Here is a 16,196-nt window from a genome sequence, read left to right as displayed (position 1 = left end):
TCACACACTCACATACATATAGACACACACATGCAAACACATACACAAATTCAGACATGCATTCACATAATCACATACACAATCACACTATTTACACACTCACACACACTCGCATAATCACATAGACACACATACACACACTCACATAATCCCACACACACACTCACACACCCAAGTCAGACAGGTGCCTTCTTCTGCAGGAGGCCTCCTTCCCCTGGGCAGCTCACCTCCTCTAAGGCCCTTTCCATCCTTCTAAGATTACCTCCTGTCTCCTCTCTCATATCATGTGTCCATGTCCATCTATTTGCCCATTGTTTCCCCCGTTGGGATAAACGCCAAATCAAATCCACATTTAAGCCCCTACTGTGTGTCCGGCAGTTTGTTGAGTGCTGAGGACTGATACAAAGAGGAAAAAACAACCACCATCATCACAACACCCAGCCTGGCTCTCAGGGAGCTCTGGCTAATGGAGGAAAGGTGGGCCAGGTACAAACAAGGTGAAGGCCAGATAACATGGGAGAGATCTCCAAAGGAAAACACTAGAACAGGGGACTGAGAAAGAAGGCTTTGTGTAGGCCAGGCCTGAAGACAGCGGGACAGAGAACTGCGGGGGCACAGGAGTGGGAGGGGAGGAGAGGGAGGGCATAGCCAGCATGGAGGTCCAGCAGAGGGACCAGACACAGAGCAGAGGCCAGCAGGAGAATCAGAAGAGGGCCAGGCCCAGAGGCCCAGAGAGAAGGGGGCACACAGAGGAAAGTGGGCTAGTGAGCCAGCAACAGAGGCAAAAGCTGCAGACAGGCCCAGGACACGGAGGACTGAGACGAGCCCAGCCGCCTTGCCAGTCTGCTCTGGACACAGGGCTAATCCTGGCAAGACTGAGGGGTATGGGGGAGAGAAGGACAGCCCATGCTAGAACGGGGGGGGGGGCCAATAGAAGGGAGCCAGGGCTAAGACAGATGCAAGGAAGGAGGAGAAAGGAACGAAAGTGAAGGAGATGGAATGAGAGTTCTAACCAGACCTAATTGTCCCTCTCCCATCCTGGGAGACTTTGGCCCTCGAACCCCTTTGGTGAAGTGCCTTCTGCAATAGAAAGTAGTCTTTCTGATATAGATCTCTGGGAGGAGCCTCATGGATTCCTCCTGGGGAGTGATCCAAGAGAATAGGACAGAATGTTACCTCCAACTGTATTTTAGCAGATCTTTTCCTTGTTCAAAATTCCTAAACATTTATCCAAATGTATCTGAGGGCAGAAGGTCATGACAGAGGGCATGAGAGACTGTAAGTCTGTATGGCTCTCCTCTCTCTCTTTCTCTATCTCCCTCCCTTCTCTCCCTTCTCTCTCTTTCTCTCTGTCTCTGTCTGTCTGTCTGTGTCTCTCCTACATATGACTGGGATATAAATAAATGATAAAATAAACTTTCTGGCAGAACTGGCCCCAAGCACAAGGTACAGTATTAGTATTAACATTTTCCTTCTACTCAATAAATTTTAATAATATTTTATCCCCCCCCAATTACATGTAAAGACAAATCTTAATATTCATTTTTTAAAGAACCTTGAATTTCAAGTTTTCTCCCTCCCTCCCAGCATAGAAGCGGCTGCAGCTGGAGCTATGTAGCCTCTCTCTTTTGTGAAAGTCTGGTCTGTAAATCTGCTACACCTCCAAGTGCTAAGAGCCAGTTGTGTTTCTGGAGGAATGATCTGCTGGCCTCTCTCTTCTTTGAGTCTTGCTGTTGTTTGGAGATGACCGGTTATTTCCAAGTCAATTCCAGTCCCGGCCAGCCCATTGCTATCCCAAATTGAACCAGCCCTGGAAGCATGAGTAGATTCAGTAATGTGACCAATGTTCATAGACCTGCCTGCTAATTCAAATCCATTCAGCTGTTCCCAGGCCTCTGGCTCATGCTGCATCTGAAAACGTTATCAATTCATAGCCCTTGGATTGACCAGTTTCACTATCCCATCATGCTTTGATCCTGCCCAAAGGCTCAGACTCCACCAAGAGCATGTTAAAGTGAATAATCCTATGTAAAGCCTTGTGGGTCCAGCACTTCCTTTCTTGAGATTATTTGCAGTTGCTGCTACTATATTCTTTTCTGCCTGTGGAGCCTGCACAATGATAGGCACTCCTAAAACATGCTGGCCAGTCAATCCTATTGCTAGAAGCACCGAGCTAACATCAGCAAACATCATAAGCAATTCCTTTGGATCTTCCGGAATTTCCATCAGAAATCATTCTTACATCATGGACCTTTCCTAGAGTGGAAAAAAACCTTCCATGTCTGCGTCTAATTCTTGCTTTCAGTTGCATGCAGAACAGTCAGCGTCTGTCTCCTCTGGGCTAAGGTGGTCAATAGGTTCCCTCGCAGGGCTCTTGTCTTTTCTGAATGGACTTTTGCTTCTTGAGCAGTGTCTTAATTTCATGCTATGAGGCAGCCCAATCTGTTCACTCATGGCACCGTTCAATTTTGGTCCAGAGTAGGGACTTCAGTAGCAGCTTCTGACTCGGCATTCTCTGCTCCTAGAACAACCTCATCTTCATTCTTGGCTTTCGCCGCTCCTTTGACCATGACTTCCAACTTCTACTCTTGACCTTCCCTGAGATGGTAAACAATTTGATATAGGTTGTACATGTTCAATCATGCTAAACATGTGTTGGGGAAGAAGACACAGACCCAAAGGGAAAAAAAACCCCTATGTTCCAATCTGCATTCAGACCACATCAGTTCTTTTTTCGGAGATGGATAGCATTTTTCATCATGAGTCCTTTGGAATTGTCTGGGATCATTGCACTGCTGAGAAGAGCTAAGCCATTCACGGTTGATCATTGCTACAATGTTGCTGTTACTGTGTACAATGTTCTCCTGGTTCTGCTCACTTCATTCAGCATCAGTTCACATAAGTCTTTCCAGGTTTTTCTGAAATCAGCCTGTTCATCATTTCTTAAAGCACAATAATAATCCATCACAATCATGTACCACAGTTTGTTCAGCCATTTGCTGATTGATTGGCATTCACTCGATTTCCAATTCTTAGCTACCACAAAAAGAGTTGCTAAAATAACTTTGTACAAATAGGCCCTTCCCTCCCCCTCCCCTTTTTATCAGACCCCATACATTTCCACTGGCTGCCTGCCATGCCAAGAATGCTCTCCCTCCTAATCTCTGCCTCTTGGCTTCCCTGCCTTCTTTCAAGTCCCAACTAAAAACCCACCTTCTGTTAGAAGCTTGTCTCAGTTCTCCTGACTGTTAGTGTATTCCCTCTGTGATTATCTTCATTTTGTTCTGTGTATATATTTTTGTTAGTATTCAGAATATGAGCTCCCTGAGGACAGGGTCTCTTTCTGCCTTTCCTTGCATACTCAACATTTAGCAAAGTGCCTGGCACATACCATGTTTCCCCGATAATAAGACACTGTCTTATTAATTTTTTGGACAGAAAAACACCAGAGGGCTTATTTTCAGGGGAGGGCTTATTTTAATGAACATTGACAGCAATTTTAATAAACAGGTAAATGTGAACAAAAAAATGTACCTTTATTCAATAAGCAAATCACTGGGGAAGAACAGGATGACGCGCTCACTGCTGCAGCTCTGATTGGATGCAGCTCGGAGCGCGGCGTGCGTTTCACGGGGGGGGGGGTGGACGGTGCATACAGAGGGTACCGTAATGTAGCGTGTAGCGCAGGGGATCACCTTCACTACAGTAACAATCTCAATAGGGCTTATTTTCGGGGGAGGTCTTATTATTGGGGAAACACGGTGGTAGGAATTTAATAAATGCTTGCTAACCTGATTTTTCTAAAGGGAAAAGTCTGGAAGTTTTTTTTTTTTTTAAAGCAATTGGGGTTAAGTAACTTGCTCAAGGTTACACAGCCAGGTGTTTCTGGGCGGGTGCTAAGTGTCTGAGCCCAGATTCGATCCACAAGTCATCCTGACAGTGGAGCTGGTGCTCTTACTCGCTGTGCTACCTGGCCGCCCCAAAAGTCTGGAAGTTTTGTTCCCCCCTGAAATGGGGTTAAGTATTTTATTTCCTCTTCTGTTAATCTGGGTTATTTATATTTTTGTAAATATTCATCCATTTTCCTTATCTTTATTACAGCATTTAGAAGCAGTATACATAGACAGAAAGTGTGGGTATAAGTTGACTTTGATGTGATGATAAAAATAATTAAGGGGTAAAAAAAGGATTGTACTTGGAGAAGAGGAAAGGGGGAGGCAGAATAGGGTAAATTACATCACATGAAGAGGTGCAAAGACCTATTACAGTAAAGGGAAAGAAGGGAGAGGGGTGAGCATTGTTTGAATTTTACACTCATGGAATTTGGCTCAAAGAGGGAATAATATACATATTCAGTTGATTTATAGAAATCTGTCTTAGTCTATAGGGAAGTAGGAGGGGAAATGGGAAAGAAGAGGGAGGGGATGAAAAGAAAGGAGGACAGATTAAGGGAGGTGGTGGTCCAAAGCAAAACACTGGTGAGGAGGAAAAGTTTTCAGGATGGAGAAATATTATTTCTTACTATTTTCAATTTTAAGGGAAAGGAGGTTCTTAATATGTTTCCTTAATTAATAACATGGAGAAGTGGGTCTCAGAGGAAAGTGACAGAAACATGAAAGCAGAGGAATTGTAGACAGAGTATATAGAAGTAGACCCAGAGAGAGGGAGAGGTTGGGATAAGAGAAAGACAGATATTGAGTGTGAGGACTTAATGAAAAATCCAGGAGCACCCATCTGGGAGTCAAGTGGAAACCATCTCAGGGCCATTATGGAGAGTGAGATAGAGAAAGAGTAAAAGGCATGATGGAGACACAAAGGAAAGTGGGGAGTGATGGGGAGAAGCAGAAAACACTTTGTCCTAGCATTTCCCAACCTGGAAGGCTCTTTTCCCAACCCCCAACTCCACCTGTCCCAATCCTTCAAGGCTCCATTCAAATAGTCCCTTCCCCCAAGGAGTCTTCCTGGGTCTCACGCCCCAACTTGTTTTAAGGTCTCTCCTCTTCTAAATACCGTGTACTTAGCAATCCTTTCTTAGAGTTGGCTAGGGACCTTAGGGACAGGATTTCTGACCTCCTTTCTTTTTTTACAAGAGGACTGTTTAACCCTGTTTTCCATTCTGCTCTGATCACTTAGTGTTTAATGAGAAGGAAAGAAGGGAGGAAGGAAGGAAGGAAGGAAGGAAGGAAGGAAGGAAGGAAAGAGAAGGGAGAGGAAGTAAGAAAGGCAGAAAGAGGGAAGGTAGGTAAAGAAAGAAGGAAGGATGGGAGGGAGACAAGGTACAGAAGGGAGAGGAAGGAAATTTGGAAGATCCGCCCTATTGCCCTCTTGGCATGGCACCTGAAGGAACTAGGCATAATCTACTATTGCCCTCAGTACCCTGCTCAGGATGCACTGTAGGTGCTAGGTTAATAGGTACTAAATGCTTAGTTCTACTCTTGATGTCTGGGAGAGCCCTGAGGACCAGCTTGTTCTTCCTTCTCCCTGTCCCCCTTCCCTCTTGCTAGACCACACAACAGATACTGTATTAAATAAATGTGTGCTGAATGAAAGAATGTGTCTTTGTTCAGTCTCACCCTCAATCACCCATCACCAGCAAGGCCCAAGTCTTATTCTCTATCTCCTTGCCCCCACCTCAAAGGTACATAAGTCAATGCTTTAGAATCTCTACAGAGGGAGACTGGACCTCCCTCTAGTTCTTGGGTCCAGCTCTCCCAGGCCCACTGAACCATCCAACTCACTTATCCCGAGAACTGTGGTCTCTCCACTTTGTCTCTAAGAGCAAAGATAACCATTGCAGACTCCCCACATTCACACATCCTTACTTGACCTTTGCTAGAGCTGCATGGGATGACCTCTGGAAGACCTAGTGGGATGGAATGGATGGACTGATTGGGGAGTTCCTGGGTTCTAGCAAACAGGGGGGGACTGGGTCCAGTAGCAGTCTAGAAACCTCAGATTCCTTTCACCCTCTGCCCTCCTAAGAAAACCACCCTTCTTGGTGCTCACCCAGTATCAGCTCCCTAGCTGGCTCTGTCACAATCACCCTCAAGACTCATCAGGACCCACCCTTGTGACTTTCATTTCCTCCTCTTTGTTTCCAATTTCTTCTACCTTTTCTCTATTTTTGGTGCCCAGTTTCCCAACACTCCCAGGACCTCATCTAGCCCCAGGCTCATTGCTGGTCTCTTCCTTTAGCCAGTTTCTTCTTCATTAGTTTCATTTCCTTTATTTCTGATATCATGGAAACTGTCACCCTCAAATTTCAGCAAGGTCCTGCTGTGAGCACCCTCAAGATTACAAGGCTGGTCTCATGGTTACCCCTGGAGTTCTCAGTGGCCAGACTTGCTTCTACTAACCCTCAAACCCATGCTATATGAATGCTAGTTGAAGGAATGAGAGATGCTTAGCTTGAAGAAGAGAAGGCTCAGGGTCATGTGACAGCTCTCTTCAAAGGCTGGCATGTGGGAGAGGGATGTTTGGGCCCACAGGTCAGAACCTGCAACAAATGGACAGAACAAGCCAAGAGGACTATTTAGGCTTGAGATCCCAACTTCCTAAAGATGAGCTCCAGAATCGGTTTGTATTGAGACATTGCCTATTTCTCCTGCCCCGGAAGTCTTTAAGCTCTGGTTAGGTAATAACCACTTGTTGGGCATATTCTAGTGGCAATTCTGTATTAAGCAGCCACTGGAGGCCCTGGCAGTTCTGGGATTCTGCGGTTGAGTCCTTGGTGCTGACTCTGCTGGAGCCTTCAATAGCCAGTCTTCTGCTTTTCACCATCCGTTTCTCAGCATTTGAACTCTCTCTGACCACCTGCAAGGCCTCCAGGCCAAACCTGCTGTGACCATCCTGAGTCCTTCGTGGTCACTTTTGGGGAATCACCGTCAAATCCCTCACTGGCTGGCCTCAACTATGATCACTGTGGACTCCTCAGGGGTCAGCTCCACTTGCATCTTACTTAGACCCCGCAGTGGTCAGTCCTAACGGGACCATCCCTGGAGCCCGCAGTGGTCAGTTTTGTCGGGACTGTCCTGAACACTCAGTGGTCAGTCTTGTCCGATCGTCCCAGCCTTCGGCGGTCAGTCCTATCAGGGCCATCCCCGGAGCCCTCAGTGGTCAGTCCTATCAGGGCCATCCCCGGAGCCCTCAGTGGTCAGTCTTGCCGGGACTGCCTCGTGCCCGCAGTGGTCAGTCCTATCAGGGCCATCCCCGGAGCCCTCAGTGGTCAGTCTTGCCGGGACTGCCTCGTGCCCGCAGTGGTCAGTCCTATCAGGGCCATCCCCGGAGCCCTCAGTGGTCAGTCCTATCAGGGCCACCCCGGAGCCCGCAGTGGTCAGTCCTATCAGGGCCATCCCCGGAGCCCGCAGCGGTCAGTCCTATCAGGGCCATCCCCGGAGCCCGCAGCGGTCAGTCCTATCAGGGCCTTCCCCGGAGCCCGCAGTGGTCAGTCCGTCTTGCCGGACCGTCCCCGCCCTCGGCGGTCGGTTCTGATAGGCGCACGGGTTAAAGAAAGCTCCTGGTCTTGCTTCTCAGTATGCCTGAAGCCTTGCTATTGGAAGGCTCCCCCCTCCCCGACGTGCGGCAATCAATAAAGTTTTGGTTGCCATGGCGATCCTCAAGCCCACGGACTGGCGAGGGGGAGGCATGCGCTCAGTCGGGCGGGCTGGGAAGCACAGACGGGCGGCCGCGCTGGCCAATGGAGGAATGCACCGCCCAGAGCTCCAAGAGGGCCAGTCTTCCATTCCTGAGACGCCCTCGGCTCGGGAGTGAATGACCGATGCCCACGTCCAATGGCGGGAGACGCAGAGGTTCTGGGAGGGGGCACGCAGGCTCCCAACGCACAACGCTCTAATCGCTCAGGAGCTGAAAGACAAGGCTCGTGGGCCAATGGAGTGAGGCTACGTCTATCGCCAAGCCAATCGCTTTGGGACTCTGAAGCCTGGGAGGTTCTACCTCCTCTCACCCAAATCCTCTGATATCCCGGGGGGATGAGCTGACGGACGGGGATGGCGACCAATAGTATGAAGGTTGTTTAGCATAGAGCCAATGGATTGTGAGCCCAGAAGGACCCGCCTCCCAACCCGGGCGTCCACAACACAGAGCTGAAGAACAAGAAATTTAGGCCAATGAGAGCATTCGGGCCCCGGGAGGCGGGGTCTCCGTCTCCCTGGCAACGTAGGCGGCCGTGGAGAGAATCGGAGGGCGGGCATATGACGGCGGCCCACAGGAACCATGGTGACGGTGGAGTGACAGCCATACGGACCAATGGGGGGCGGAGCAGCGGCGGCGGAGCAGGGCGGAGAGGGCTAGCGCGGGGCGGGCCGGGGCGGGAGTCGCGGGGCTAAGGGCGGCGGGAGCAGGAGCTGGAGGCGGTGGCGGCGGCGGCGGAGGCGGCGGGAGCCGGAAGAGGAGGAGGGGGAGGGGGAGGTGAGAGACCGAGGAGGGCGGGGCCTGACCTCCGACCCCTTTCTCCCCGTGGGCCTCCTCCCCCATCCCCTCCTGCCTTCCATTTCTCCCCCTCCCGCCCGCGTTCTCCCCTCCGTCCGCCTGCGCCCCCACTTCTGCCGCTCGCGTGTACACACGCGCGCACACACACGCAGACACACACGCGCGCACGTGGGTCCCGGTCCCCTCCGCCCGAGGTCTGCTCCCCCTCCGCCTGCGTTCTGCAGCCCCGCCGGCCCGCCCGCAGGTGGCCGGCCCGGCTTTGTTCCTCCTCTCCTGCCTACCCAGGTGGGGGGGGGGGCTGCCTCCCCTTTGTCCTCCGGAGCCCCGCCCCCGAGGCCGGCCCTGGCGGGGCGGCCGGTGCCCCTTCCGGCCTGAGCTGACCCCGGCTCCCCCCAAGGGCTGGCGAGCAGCAGCATGGTCCAGGCTGCACCATGGGGCCGGAGAGGGTGACCGCTAGGGAGCTGTGCGAGAACGATGACCTCGCCACCAGCCTGGTCCTCGACCCCTACCTGGGCTTCCGCACGCACAAGATGAACGTCAGGTGAGGGCCCCCGGGGCTTCTCGGGTTCCGCCACCTCCAGCCGGGTGCCCCATCGTACAGATGAGGAGAAGCTGTGCCTGGCGTCCCGACACTGCGAGCCGCGGAGCCCTGGGCTAGGAGGCACGAAGCGCTCTCAGCCTCAGTTTCCCCTGCCAAGGTCGCTGGGAGGGTCAGAGGCAACCCCTAAGGCACCCTAGAAGTGCCAGCTAGTATCATTGCCCATAACGATGCGTGAGAAGGACTCTGACACATGTCTGTCTGTGCCTCCCAGCCCGGTGCCCCCTCTGCGTCGGCAGCACCACCTGCGCTCAGCGCTGGAGACCTTCCGGAGGCAGCGGGACTTGGAGGCGGCCTACCGGGCCCTGACCGTGGGCGGCTGGATGTCCCACTACTTCCAGAGCCGCGGCCGGCAGCAGGAGGCTGCCCTCAAGACCCATGTGAGGAGGAGACCCTCCCCAGCTCCCCAGAGAAGTGTGGTCTAGTGGGGAAAGGCCACGTGCCCTCTGGGTGTGAATGGGTGCATCCAGGACTGCCCCTCCTCCCCCGCCCACCTAGGGCTTGCCAGGAGCACTCCAGTGCTCCAGTCCCTCCCCTTGCCCCAGGCCCCTTGGGGCTCCCATTCACTCCCTAACCCCCCATTCCCAGATCTACCGATACCTTCGAGCCTTCTTGCCTGAGAGTGGATTTGCCATCCTTCCTTGCACCCGATACTCCCTGGAGACCAATGGGGCCAAGGTCGTGTCTACACGCTCCTGGTAAGGAAGAGTCAGGCCTGAGGGAGCCTGAGCTGCTGGGGGAGCCCCACCCCCATGGACAGGCCAGCAGTGACTGGGGGGGAGGAGGAGGAGGGACATGCCTGTCCCCAGCCCACCCCCAGGTGGACTAGCTGCAGGCTGCCCATGCCCCTGGGCCCAGGAAGAAGAACGAGAAGCTGGAGCTCCTGGTGGGATGCATCGCGGAGCTGCGGGAGGCCGACGAGGGCTTGCTGCGGGCTGGGGAGAATGACTTCAGCATCATGTACTCCACGAGAAAACGCAGTGCCCAGCTGTGGCTGGGCCCTGCAGCCTTCATCAACCACGGTGAGGGCTGCTGAGGACTGGCTGTCGGCAGGGAGGGCCCGGGAGGCGGCCTGGGGTCACAGCCTCACTGAGCCTTTCCTTTCTTCTTTTCCATTGCCCCACTGGCCCCAGACTGCAGACCCAATTGCAAGGTAGGCTGCAGGAGAGAGGTGGGGGGCATGAGAAGGGTGGTTTATGGCTCCACCCTTCCCAGGGAGCAGGATGGGTCTCCCACTTCTGCAGCTTCTGAACCAAAAGACTAAGGTCTAGCAGGGGGACAGTGCAGGAGAGTTGAGAGCAAGGTCTTTGCCACATGGGAGGGCTACCTCTGGATCTGTCTCCTGTGTCCCCCCCTGCCTGGGATGAGAGCTGAGGAGGAGGGGCCCCCAGTTTGTGCCCACAGATGGGAACGCAGCCTGTGTGAAGGTACTCCGAGACATTGAGCCTGGGGATGAGGTGACCTGCTTCTATGGGGATGGCTTCTTTGGGGATCGCAATGAACTGTGTGAGTGCCGTACCTGTGAGAGGTGAGTCCGGGCTGGCCTGCACTGAGACGAGAGGGGCCCCACTCCTGGGGTGGGGGGAGGGCTTCCCGAACCCAGGATCCCGGCTTCTTTTCCTTGCCCTCAGGAAGGGAGAAGGCGCCTTTCGCTTGCGGCCCCGGGATGCAGCCACCACCACTCCCAAAACTTGTGAAAAGTATGATCTCCGAGAGACAGAGAAGCGTCTGCAGCGTTACTGGGAGGCCCGAGGGTTCCGGCCAGGCCTTGGGCCTCTGGGGGCGCAACGCTGTTCCCATTTGCACACCTTACATCGCCTGGACCTCCTGTGTGGTGAGCCTCTACCTCCCCCCAGGTCCCCTCTGGGCCAGCAGGCCTTCCCTACCCTCCTCAGCCCCCACCTTCTTCCCTTTTCCAGCCCTTTGGCTTCTTGGCCAAAAGACAACTGTACTGTCTTGTTTCCTTCCCTGAACCTCCCCCGACACCTCTGCCAGCAATTTTTGTTTTCTTCCCACAGCGCTCTGCCAGCCTCTGCACCTGCAGCCTTTTGGTGCCCATTCAGATCCCTCTGCCTTGTGGGTGCAATGGCTGCCACAGCCCCACCCTCCCTATCACCACCGCCGCCGCCGTCGCCGTCTCCCCCGCCGTCGGCCAGCCCGGCCAGCCCCACACCCTCGGGTTCCCCGAGTTTCCCTGCACCAGTGGGGGGGCTGTGGTCCACAGTGCCGCCTTTGGGGGGAGGTTACTGTGGCCTTGAACCCAGCCCCTGCCTCAGCCCCAGCTCAGCCTGCTCCACTGCAAGACTGGCATTGGGCCCGGCAATATGGGCTGCCCTGTGTGGTTCGAGTGGACTTGAGTGGTGCCACCCCAGTCCCTACCACCCCTGCCAGCCTTAGGCCTGCGGGCCCTGAGCCCCCCAAACGGACCCTGGCCTTTGGCCCCTTCTCTCCACCTAAGCGTCTCCGCCTTGTGGTCAGCCATGGCTCCATTGCCCTAGATATTAATGGGGGGCACTGAGGGCAAGTTAGGGGGCACCTTCTCTGCCCCCATCATTCCGCCTCCACCGGGAAGCAGGGGTTGGGGGTATCAGGGCTCCTTCTCATTGCCTTTCAGCAGCTAGCCAGCAGGGAGCTACATCCTGTGGCCTCCAGGGTCAGCCTGCCTTAGCAGGGAGGCTTGGTTTTTTGCCTCAGGGGAGCCATCTCCTTCCTTCAGCTCTTAAGAGTTGGTATGGCTGAAGCAGGGGCATGGATTTGTCTTTTCAGTACCCTCCTTTCCTGGGTTTGAGGGTCCCCATGGGGAGGTGTCCCAGTGATCACCAGGGCCAAACCCAGCAGGTAGCCAAACCCTCTCTATTTCTCCCTCAGGCCAGAGGGAGAGGGGACCTTGGGGGGAGTGGGGGAGGCTTCCAAGGCTTCCTTTTCCTTTCTCTCCCAGCTAGTTCCCTGAGGCCTTGAGCAGCTGCCTGGGATCCCAGGGAGCTTGAGCCAGGTCCCCCAGGGAATTGGGGGGGCATAGATTTCAAGGTGCTACCTCTCCCTGGCCAGGAATGACCCCTTAGACCCTGCTAGGGCCATTCTTCAGGGGCTTCGGGCACCTTTTTGATCCCCATACCTTTCACTAGGAGCCAGCTCCTTCATTTGAACAGGACTAACCCTAGCAAGAAGGCCCTTCCCCAGGGGCAAGGGTCTGGCTTTCTACTTGCATACCAAGGACTCTGACCTCAGCAGGCCCCAGGCCCAGTCTTGGAGGCTCTGAGGTGGGCGGAGGGAAGGATGCAGATGGCCAATCCCACTTTTTTGACCCAGCAGGGATAACTTTAGCAAGGGGCCAGCCCCCTGACCCTAGCAGCCACCACCATGGGCCTGGGGGTGGAGGGGAGCTATCTGCCTCAATGGCAGGAAGATAGAGCCTAGGATATGTGTGGGGGGGTGCCCACACTCCCAAACCCAGCAGGGAGGGATAGGCAAGGATCCCCTCCCCCCAGCCTCAGGATGGTTCTTGACTTTACCTCCCGCCTCAGTGGCACACCACGCCCCCCCCTTCTCCAGGGAGGAAAGCCATAAAGAAAGGGGGGGATGGAGGGGGGAGGGGGGTCTTTTGCAGATGGCACTGTCTTTTTCCCCCTTCCACATACATACCCCTCTGGCTCTCAGGGAGGCCACCTCACCTCATCTTTCTCATGGTGCTATAACTCTGGTGCCTCCTGGGGAGTGAGGGGAAGAGGGGGGCCAGCACAGCCTGGGGCCCTGGGCCTCACCACCCCCACCCCAGGGATTGGGGACACTGGGTGATGGGCAGTTTGCAACTTTTTTTTAAAAAATAAAAGTCCTTGTTAAGTCTGTTGTCTCTGAGGATTTTTTTGGGCTTGCAGGGCTGTGGGGATTTCTTCACTTCCACATTGAATGGACACAAGTCAGGCCCTTCTAGGGCCTGGTCCTCTGTCCGCCCTGTCAGGTCAGGGCACAATGAGCTACCTCTCCAGGCTTATGGATGTGTCATGTCCTTATATCCTTCCGCATCTGGGGATGGCCTTGCAGTCCCTCTGCCCTCCCTCCCAAGCTCTGGCTTCTGGCTTTGCTGCTGGGCAGTACCTGAGCCAAGAAGCCTTGGGGCTTCTGGGAGACCATCCCTCCCTCCCCACCAGCACATCCTGTGTCTTCAGCCCTGTCGGCCTGGAAAAGACGAGGGCCGCTTATGGGGGTCGTACAATATTACTTTATTCCAGAGGTCCCGGAGCCGGACGTGGGCCAGGGGGTGGCCAGTGGGGCCAGAGCAGGGAGAAGGGCCTTCAGATCTTGCCTGGGAAGGTCCCCTCCTGGATCTGCTCGTTCCAGCGCTGCACCTGCGAGGAAAGAGGCCGCCATCCAGAGCCCGACGCCCCCTCCCCTCCTCCTCTGCCCCCTCCCTGCCTTCCCCTCTGCTCACCCAGCTAAGAGGGCACAGGGAGTGGAAGACCTTGCGGTAATAGTCGCAGGGGGCCGTGTCCTTCCCCCTCCTCTTCATGGTCTTGGTACAGCGGTGAAAGTCTGAGAGGAGCCAGGAGGTCGAGCCGGCACTTCCCTGCCCCCTCCTCCATCCCTTCCGCCAGCTAGGGGGCCCCAGGCACTCCCTCCCCCATTCCCCCGGCTTTGGGTCAACCCAGCACTCGTCTACCTCCACCCCTCACTTGAGGGTCGCTCCCCTCCCCCACGAACCCAGGAAGTTCTGGTAACAGTTGCGGGTCTGGTTCTGGTTGGGAAAGCGGGGATCGAAGGGTGGGGTTGACGGTCCGTCCATTATCTTGGTCCTTAGTGGGAGGCTAGGGGCCTGGGGAAGAGGCCAAAGAGAGCCCCTAAGTGTGCTGGCAGCCCCACCCCTACTGATGGCTAGCCCCGCCCTCACCTGGCAGCCCCGCCCCAACGGATGGCCCCGCCCTCCCTGGCAGTCCTGCCTCAACTGATAGCCCCACCCTCCCTGGCAGTCCTGCCCCAACTGATAGCCCCTCCCTCGCCTGGCAGTCCGACCCCTACTGCTGGTTAGCCCCGCCCCAACTGATAGCCCCTCCCTCGCCTGGCGGTCCTGCCCCTACTGCTGGTTAGCCCCGCCCCAACTGATAGCCCCGCCCCCGCCTGGCAGCCATGCTCCTACTGGGTAGCCCCACCCCCAACGGGCAGCCCCGCCCTCACCTGGAAGCCTGGAACCTGCACAGTCCCACCAACCGTCTTCGTGCCCGACGAGGAAATGAGGCGCTAGGGCCTCCAGCCACTCTAGGGATCAGTAGCGTGCCCTGATTGGCTCTGCCCGCGGCCACCGGGCCAATGGGCTCCCCCCACGCGCGGAAGATTCCCTTCTACAGGTCTAGGCTCCCCCACTATTCTTTGGATCCCATTTCCCAGGCAGGGAAGCTGAGGCAGCTGCTGGTGGGGAGGGAAGCCCTGGGAAGTCACACCACCTGGAGGGGCCGATCTAGCCAGCCCCTCCATCCCAGGCGAGGGGTCCTCCAGCCTGTACTGGGAGAGCTCCCCCACCCCAAGCAGCCCACTGTGCTCGGGGCCATTGTGGGGAAGAAGCATGGGACCGACCTCTGCCCACCCCCACTAAACCCGCATTTTTGCTAAATCATAATCCCATAATCAGAGTGTGGATGCGCTACTGGACCATTTGGTGAGACCAAAGCTTCTCTAGAACTCTCCGGGACAAAGTAGCCAAACTGCCCCTCTGCAGCCTGCCGGTGGACTGGCCGCTAGGTTCAAAGGTCAGTCAGTGAGGTCATCAGTGCAGAGGTACTGTGCTCCTGCTTCCGCCTCTCACCCTCTACACCCCATCTGTTTTGCTTTGTTCTTGATTCTACCTTTGCAACATCTCTTACTTACATGTGTTGCCTCCACTCATCCAGCCACGACCTACTTCAGCGCCCTCATTGCCTCTCCCCTGCACCACTGAAGAGCTGGTTTCACTGTCTCGTCTCTCCCCACTCCAATGTATCTTCTGTCCAACTTCCAAGGTGAGTTTTCTAGAGCATAGGCTTGAAGATGTCCCACACCCATCCACCTTCCCCCCCTTTCTCTGAGTTCCATTGTCTACTGAGGGAAAGTAATATTATAATCATAACTAATTATTAATTTATGACTCACCTTTTTTTCCTCATATTTTTGTTAAGGCCCAAATCCTGAAAAGGTCAGTCAGTCTCTGAAGGGCATGACTGATTGATGAGATTGCTCCTAGTCCTTAACGCACCTGCTTGTTAACTTTGGTCAGGATCTCACCCACGGAGAGACCTAATTTCTGTTTAGAGTATAAACAGAATCCAATCTGGGCAAGCCTTGGCCTAGAGGCTTCTTGGTCCCCTTCGTTAGAGTTTAGGGCAACTCAATCCATGAAGGAGAAAAATAGCCAGACATGTCCAGATGGGAGATGGCTTCCTCTGGCCCAGATGCTTTGAGGCTGCTGAGTCTCATGATCCAACCAAGTTCTCCGAAGAAGGAGCTGAAGATTTTTAGCCCACCTCCTCAGTATATGTCCACCAATCAGTATTGAGTTTCACTTGTCAGGGGAGTTCCTTTTCAGAAGGGATTTATGGCATTTCCCGGTTTCCCTAGATGTCTTTGATTACCTAGAGAAACCACTAACCATTGATTTATTGATTAAAGGTTTTGCCTAATTAATAAATTGATTATAAATTACTCAAACTCTGTCTTTCAGGGTTTTTATTCATATCCCTACTAATTACCTTCAAGATAAAAAGTAAAATCCTTCTTATTTGTACAAAAATATTTATAGCAGTTTTTTGTGGTGACAAAGAATTGGAAATTGAGGGGATGCCCATTAATTGGGGCTTCGATGAACAAGTTGTGGTATATATTGTGATGGAATACTATTGTGCTAAAAAAAAAAAATGACCAGCAGGATGGTTTCAGAAAAACCTGGGAAAACTTACATGAACTGATGCAAAGAACCAAGGGAACCAGGAGCAGAACTAAGAGACGGATGTACACAGTAACAGCGATGTTATAAAGTGATCAACTGTGAAAGATTGAGATTCTCATCAAGACAATGATCCAAGATAATTCTGAAGGACTCCTGATGAAAAATGTCATCCACCTCCAGAGAGAGAACTGATAAACTCTGAATTCATTCTCTCCCTCCCTCCTCTCTCTCTCTCTCTCT

The 16,196-nt window shown here is 53.9% G+C and overlaps 2 protein-coding genes, 1 long non-coding RNA gene and 1 pseudogene across 4 annotated transcripts; 2 read left to right on the top strand and 2 right to left on the bottom strand.

Annotated features, from left to right (window-relative positions):
- Positions 1–1,398: 1,398 nt before the first annotated feature.
- Positions 1,399–8,096, bottom strand: LOC138168234 (RNA-binding protein 39 pseudogene; annotated as a pseudogene).
- Positions 8,097–8,330: 234 nt separating this feature from the next.
- Positions 8,331–12,889, top strand: KMT5C (lysine methyltransferase 5C). The gene is made up of 9 exons (XM_069097272.1): positions 8,331–8,427; positions 8,846–8,989; positions 9,261–9,426; positions 9,635–9,744; positions 9,905–10,068; positions 10,180–10,199; positions 10,438–10,574; positions 10,678–10,880; positions 11,065–12,889. The coding sequence occupies exons 2-9, from the start codon at positions 8,880–8,882 to the stop codon at positions 11,562–11,564; spliced, it is 1,410 nt and encodes a 469-aa protein (XP_068953373.1). The 5' UTR covers positions 8,331–8,427; positions 8,846–8,879; the 3' UTR covers positions 11,565–12,889.
- Positions 12,890–13,242: 353 nt separating this feature from the next.
- On the bottom strand, positions 13,243–13,910 carry COX6B2 (cytochrome c oxidase subunit 6B2). Its single transcript, XM_069097291.1, has 3 exons — positions 13,745–13,910; positions 13,476–13,576; positions 13,243–13,392 (listed from the first exon to the last, which is right to left on the bottom strand). The coding sequence occupies exons 1-3, from the start codon at positions 13,824–13,826 to the stop codon at positions 13,339–13,341; spliced, it is 237 nt and encodes a 78-aa protein (XP_068953392.1). The 5' UTR covers positions 13,827–13,910; the 3' UTR covers positions 13,243–13,338.
- Positions 13,911–14,390: 480 nt separating this feature from the next.
- LOC138168249 (uncharacterized) lies at positions 14,391–16,172 on the top strand. 2 transcript variants are annotated; one of them, XR_011170068.1, is made up of 3 exons: positions 14,391–14,784; positions 14,926–15,033; positions 15,732–16,172. It is a non-coding gene; the product is annotated as an uncharacterized lncRNA (long non-coding RNA). The 2 variants fall into 2 exon arrangements; XR_011170067.1 differs by having other exon boundaries at positions 14,391–14,812.
- The last annotated feature ends 24 nt before the right edge of the window (positions 16,173–16,196 follow it).

Source organism: Petaurus breviceps, unplaced genomic scaffold, assembly GCF_028583685.1.
Source record: "Petaurus breviceps papuanus isolate PSGF00001 unplaced genomic scaffold, PetGlider_PUasm1.0 355, whole genome shotgun sequence".
Taxonomy (NCBI): Eukaryota; Metazoa; Chordata; class Mammalia; order Diprotodontia; family Petauridae; genus Petaurus; species Petaurus breviceps.
This window is presented reverse-complemented; position numbering and strand designations above follow the sequence as displayed.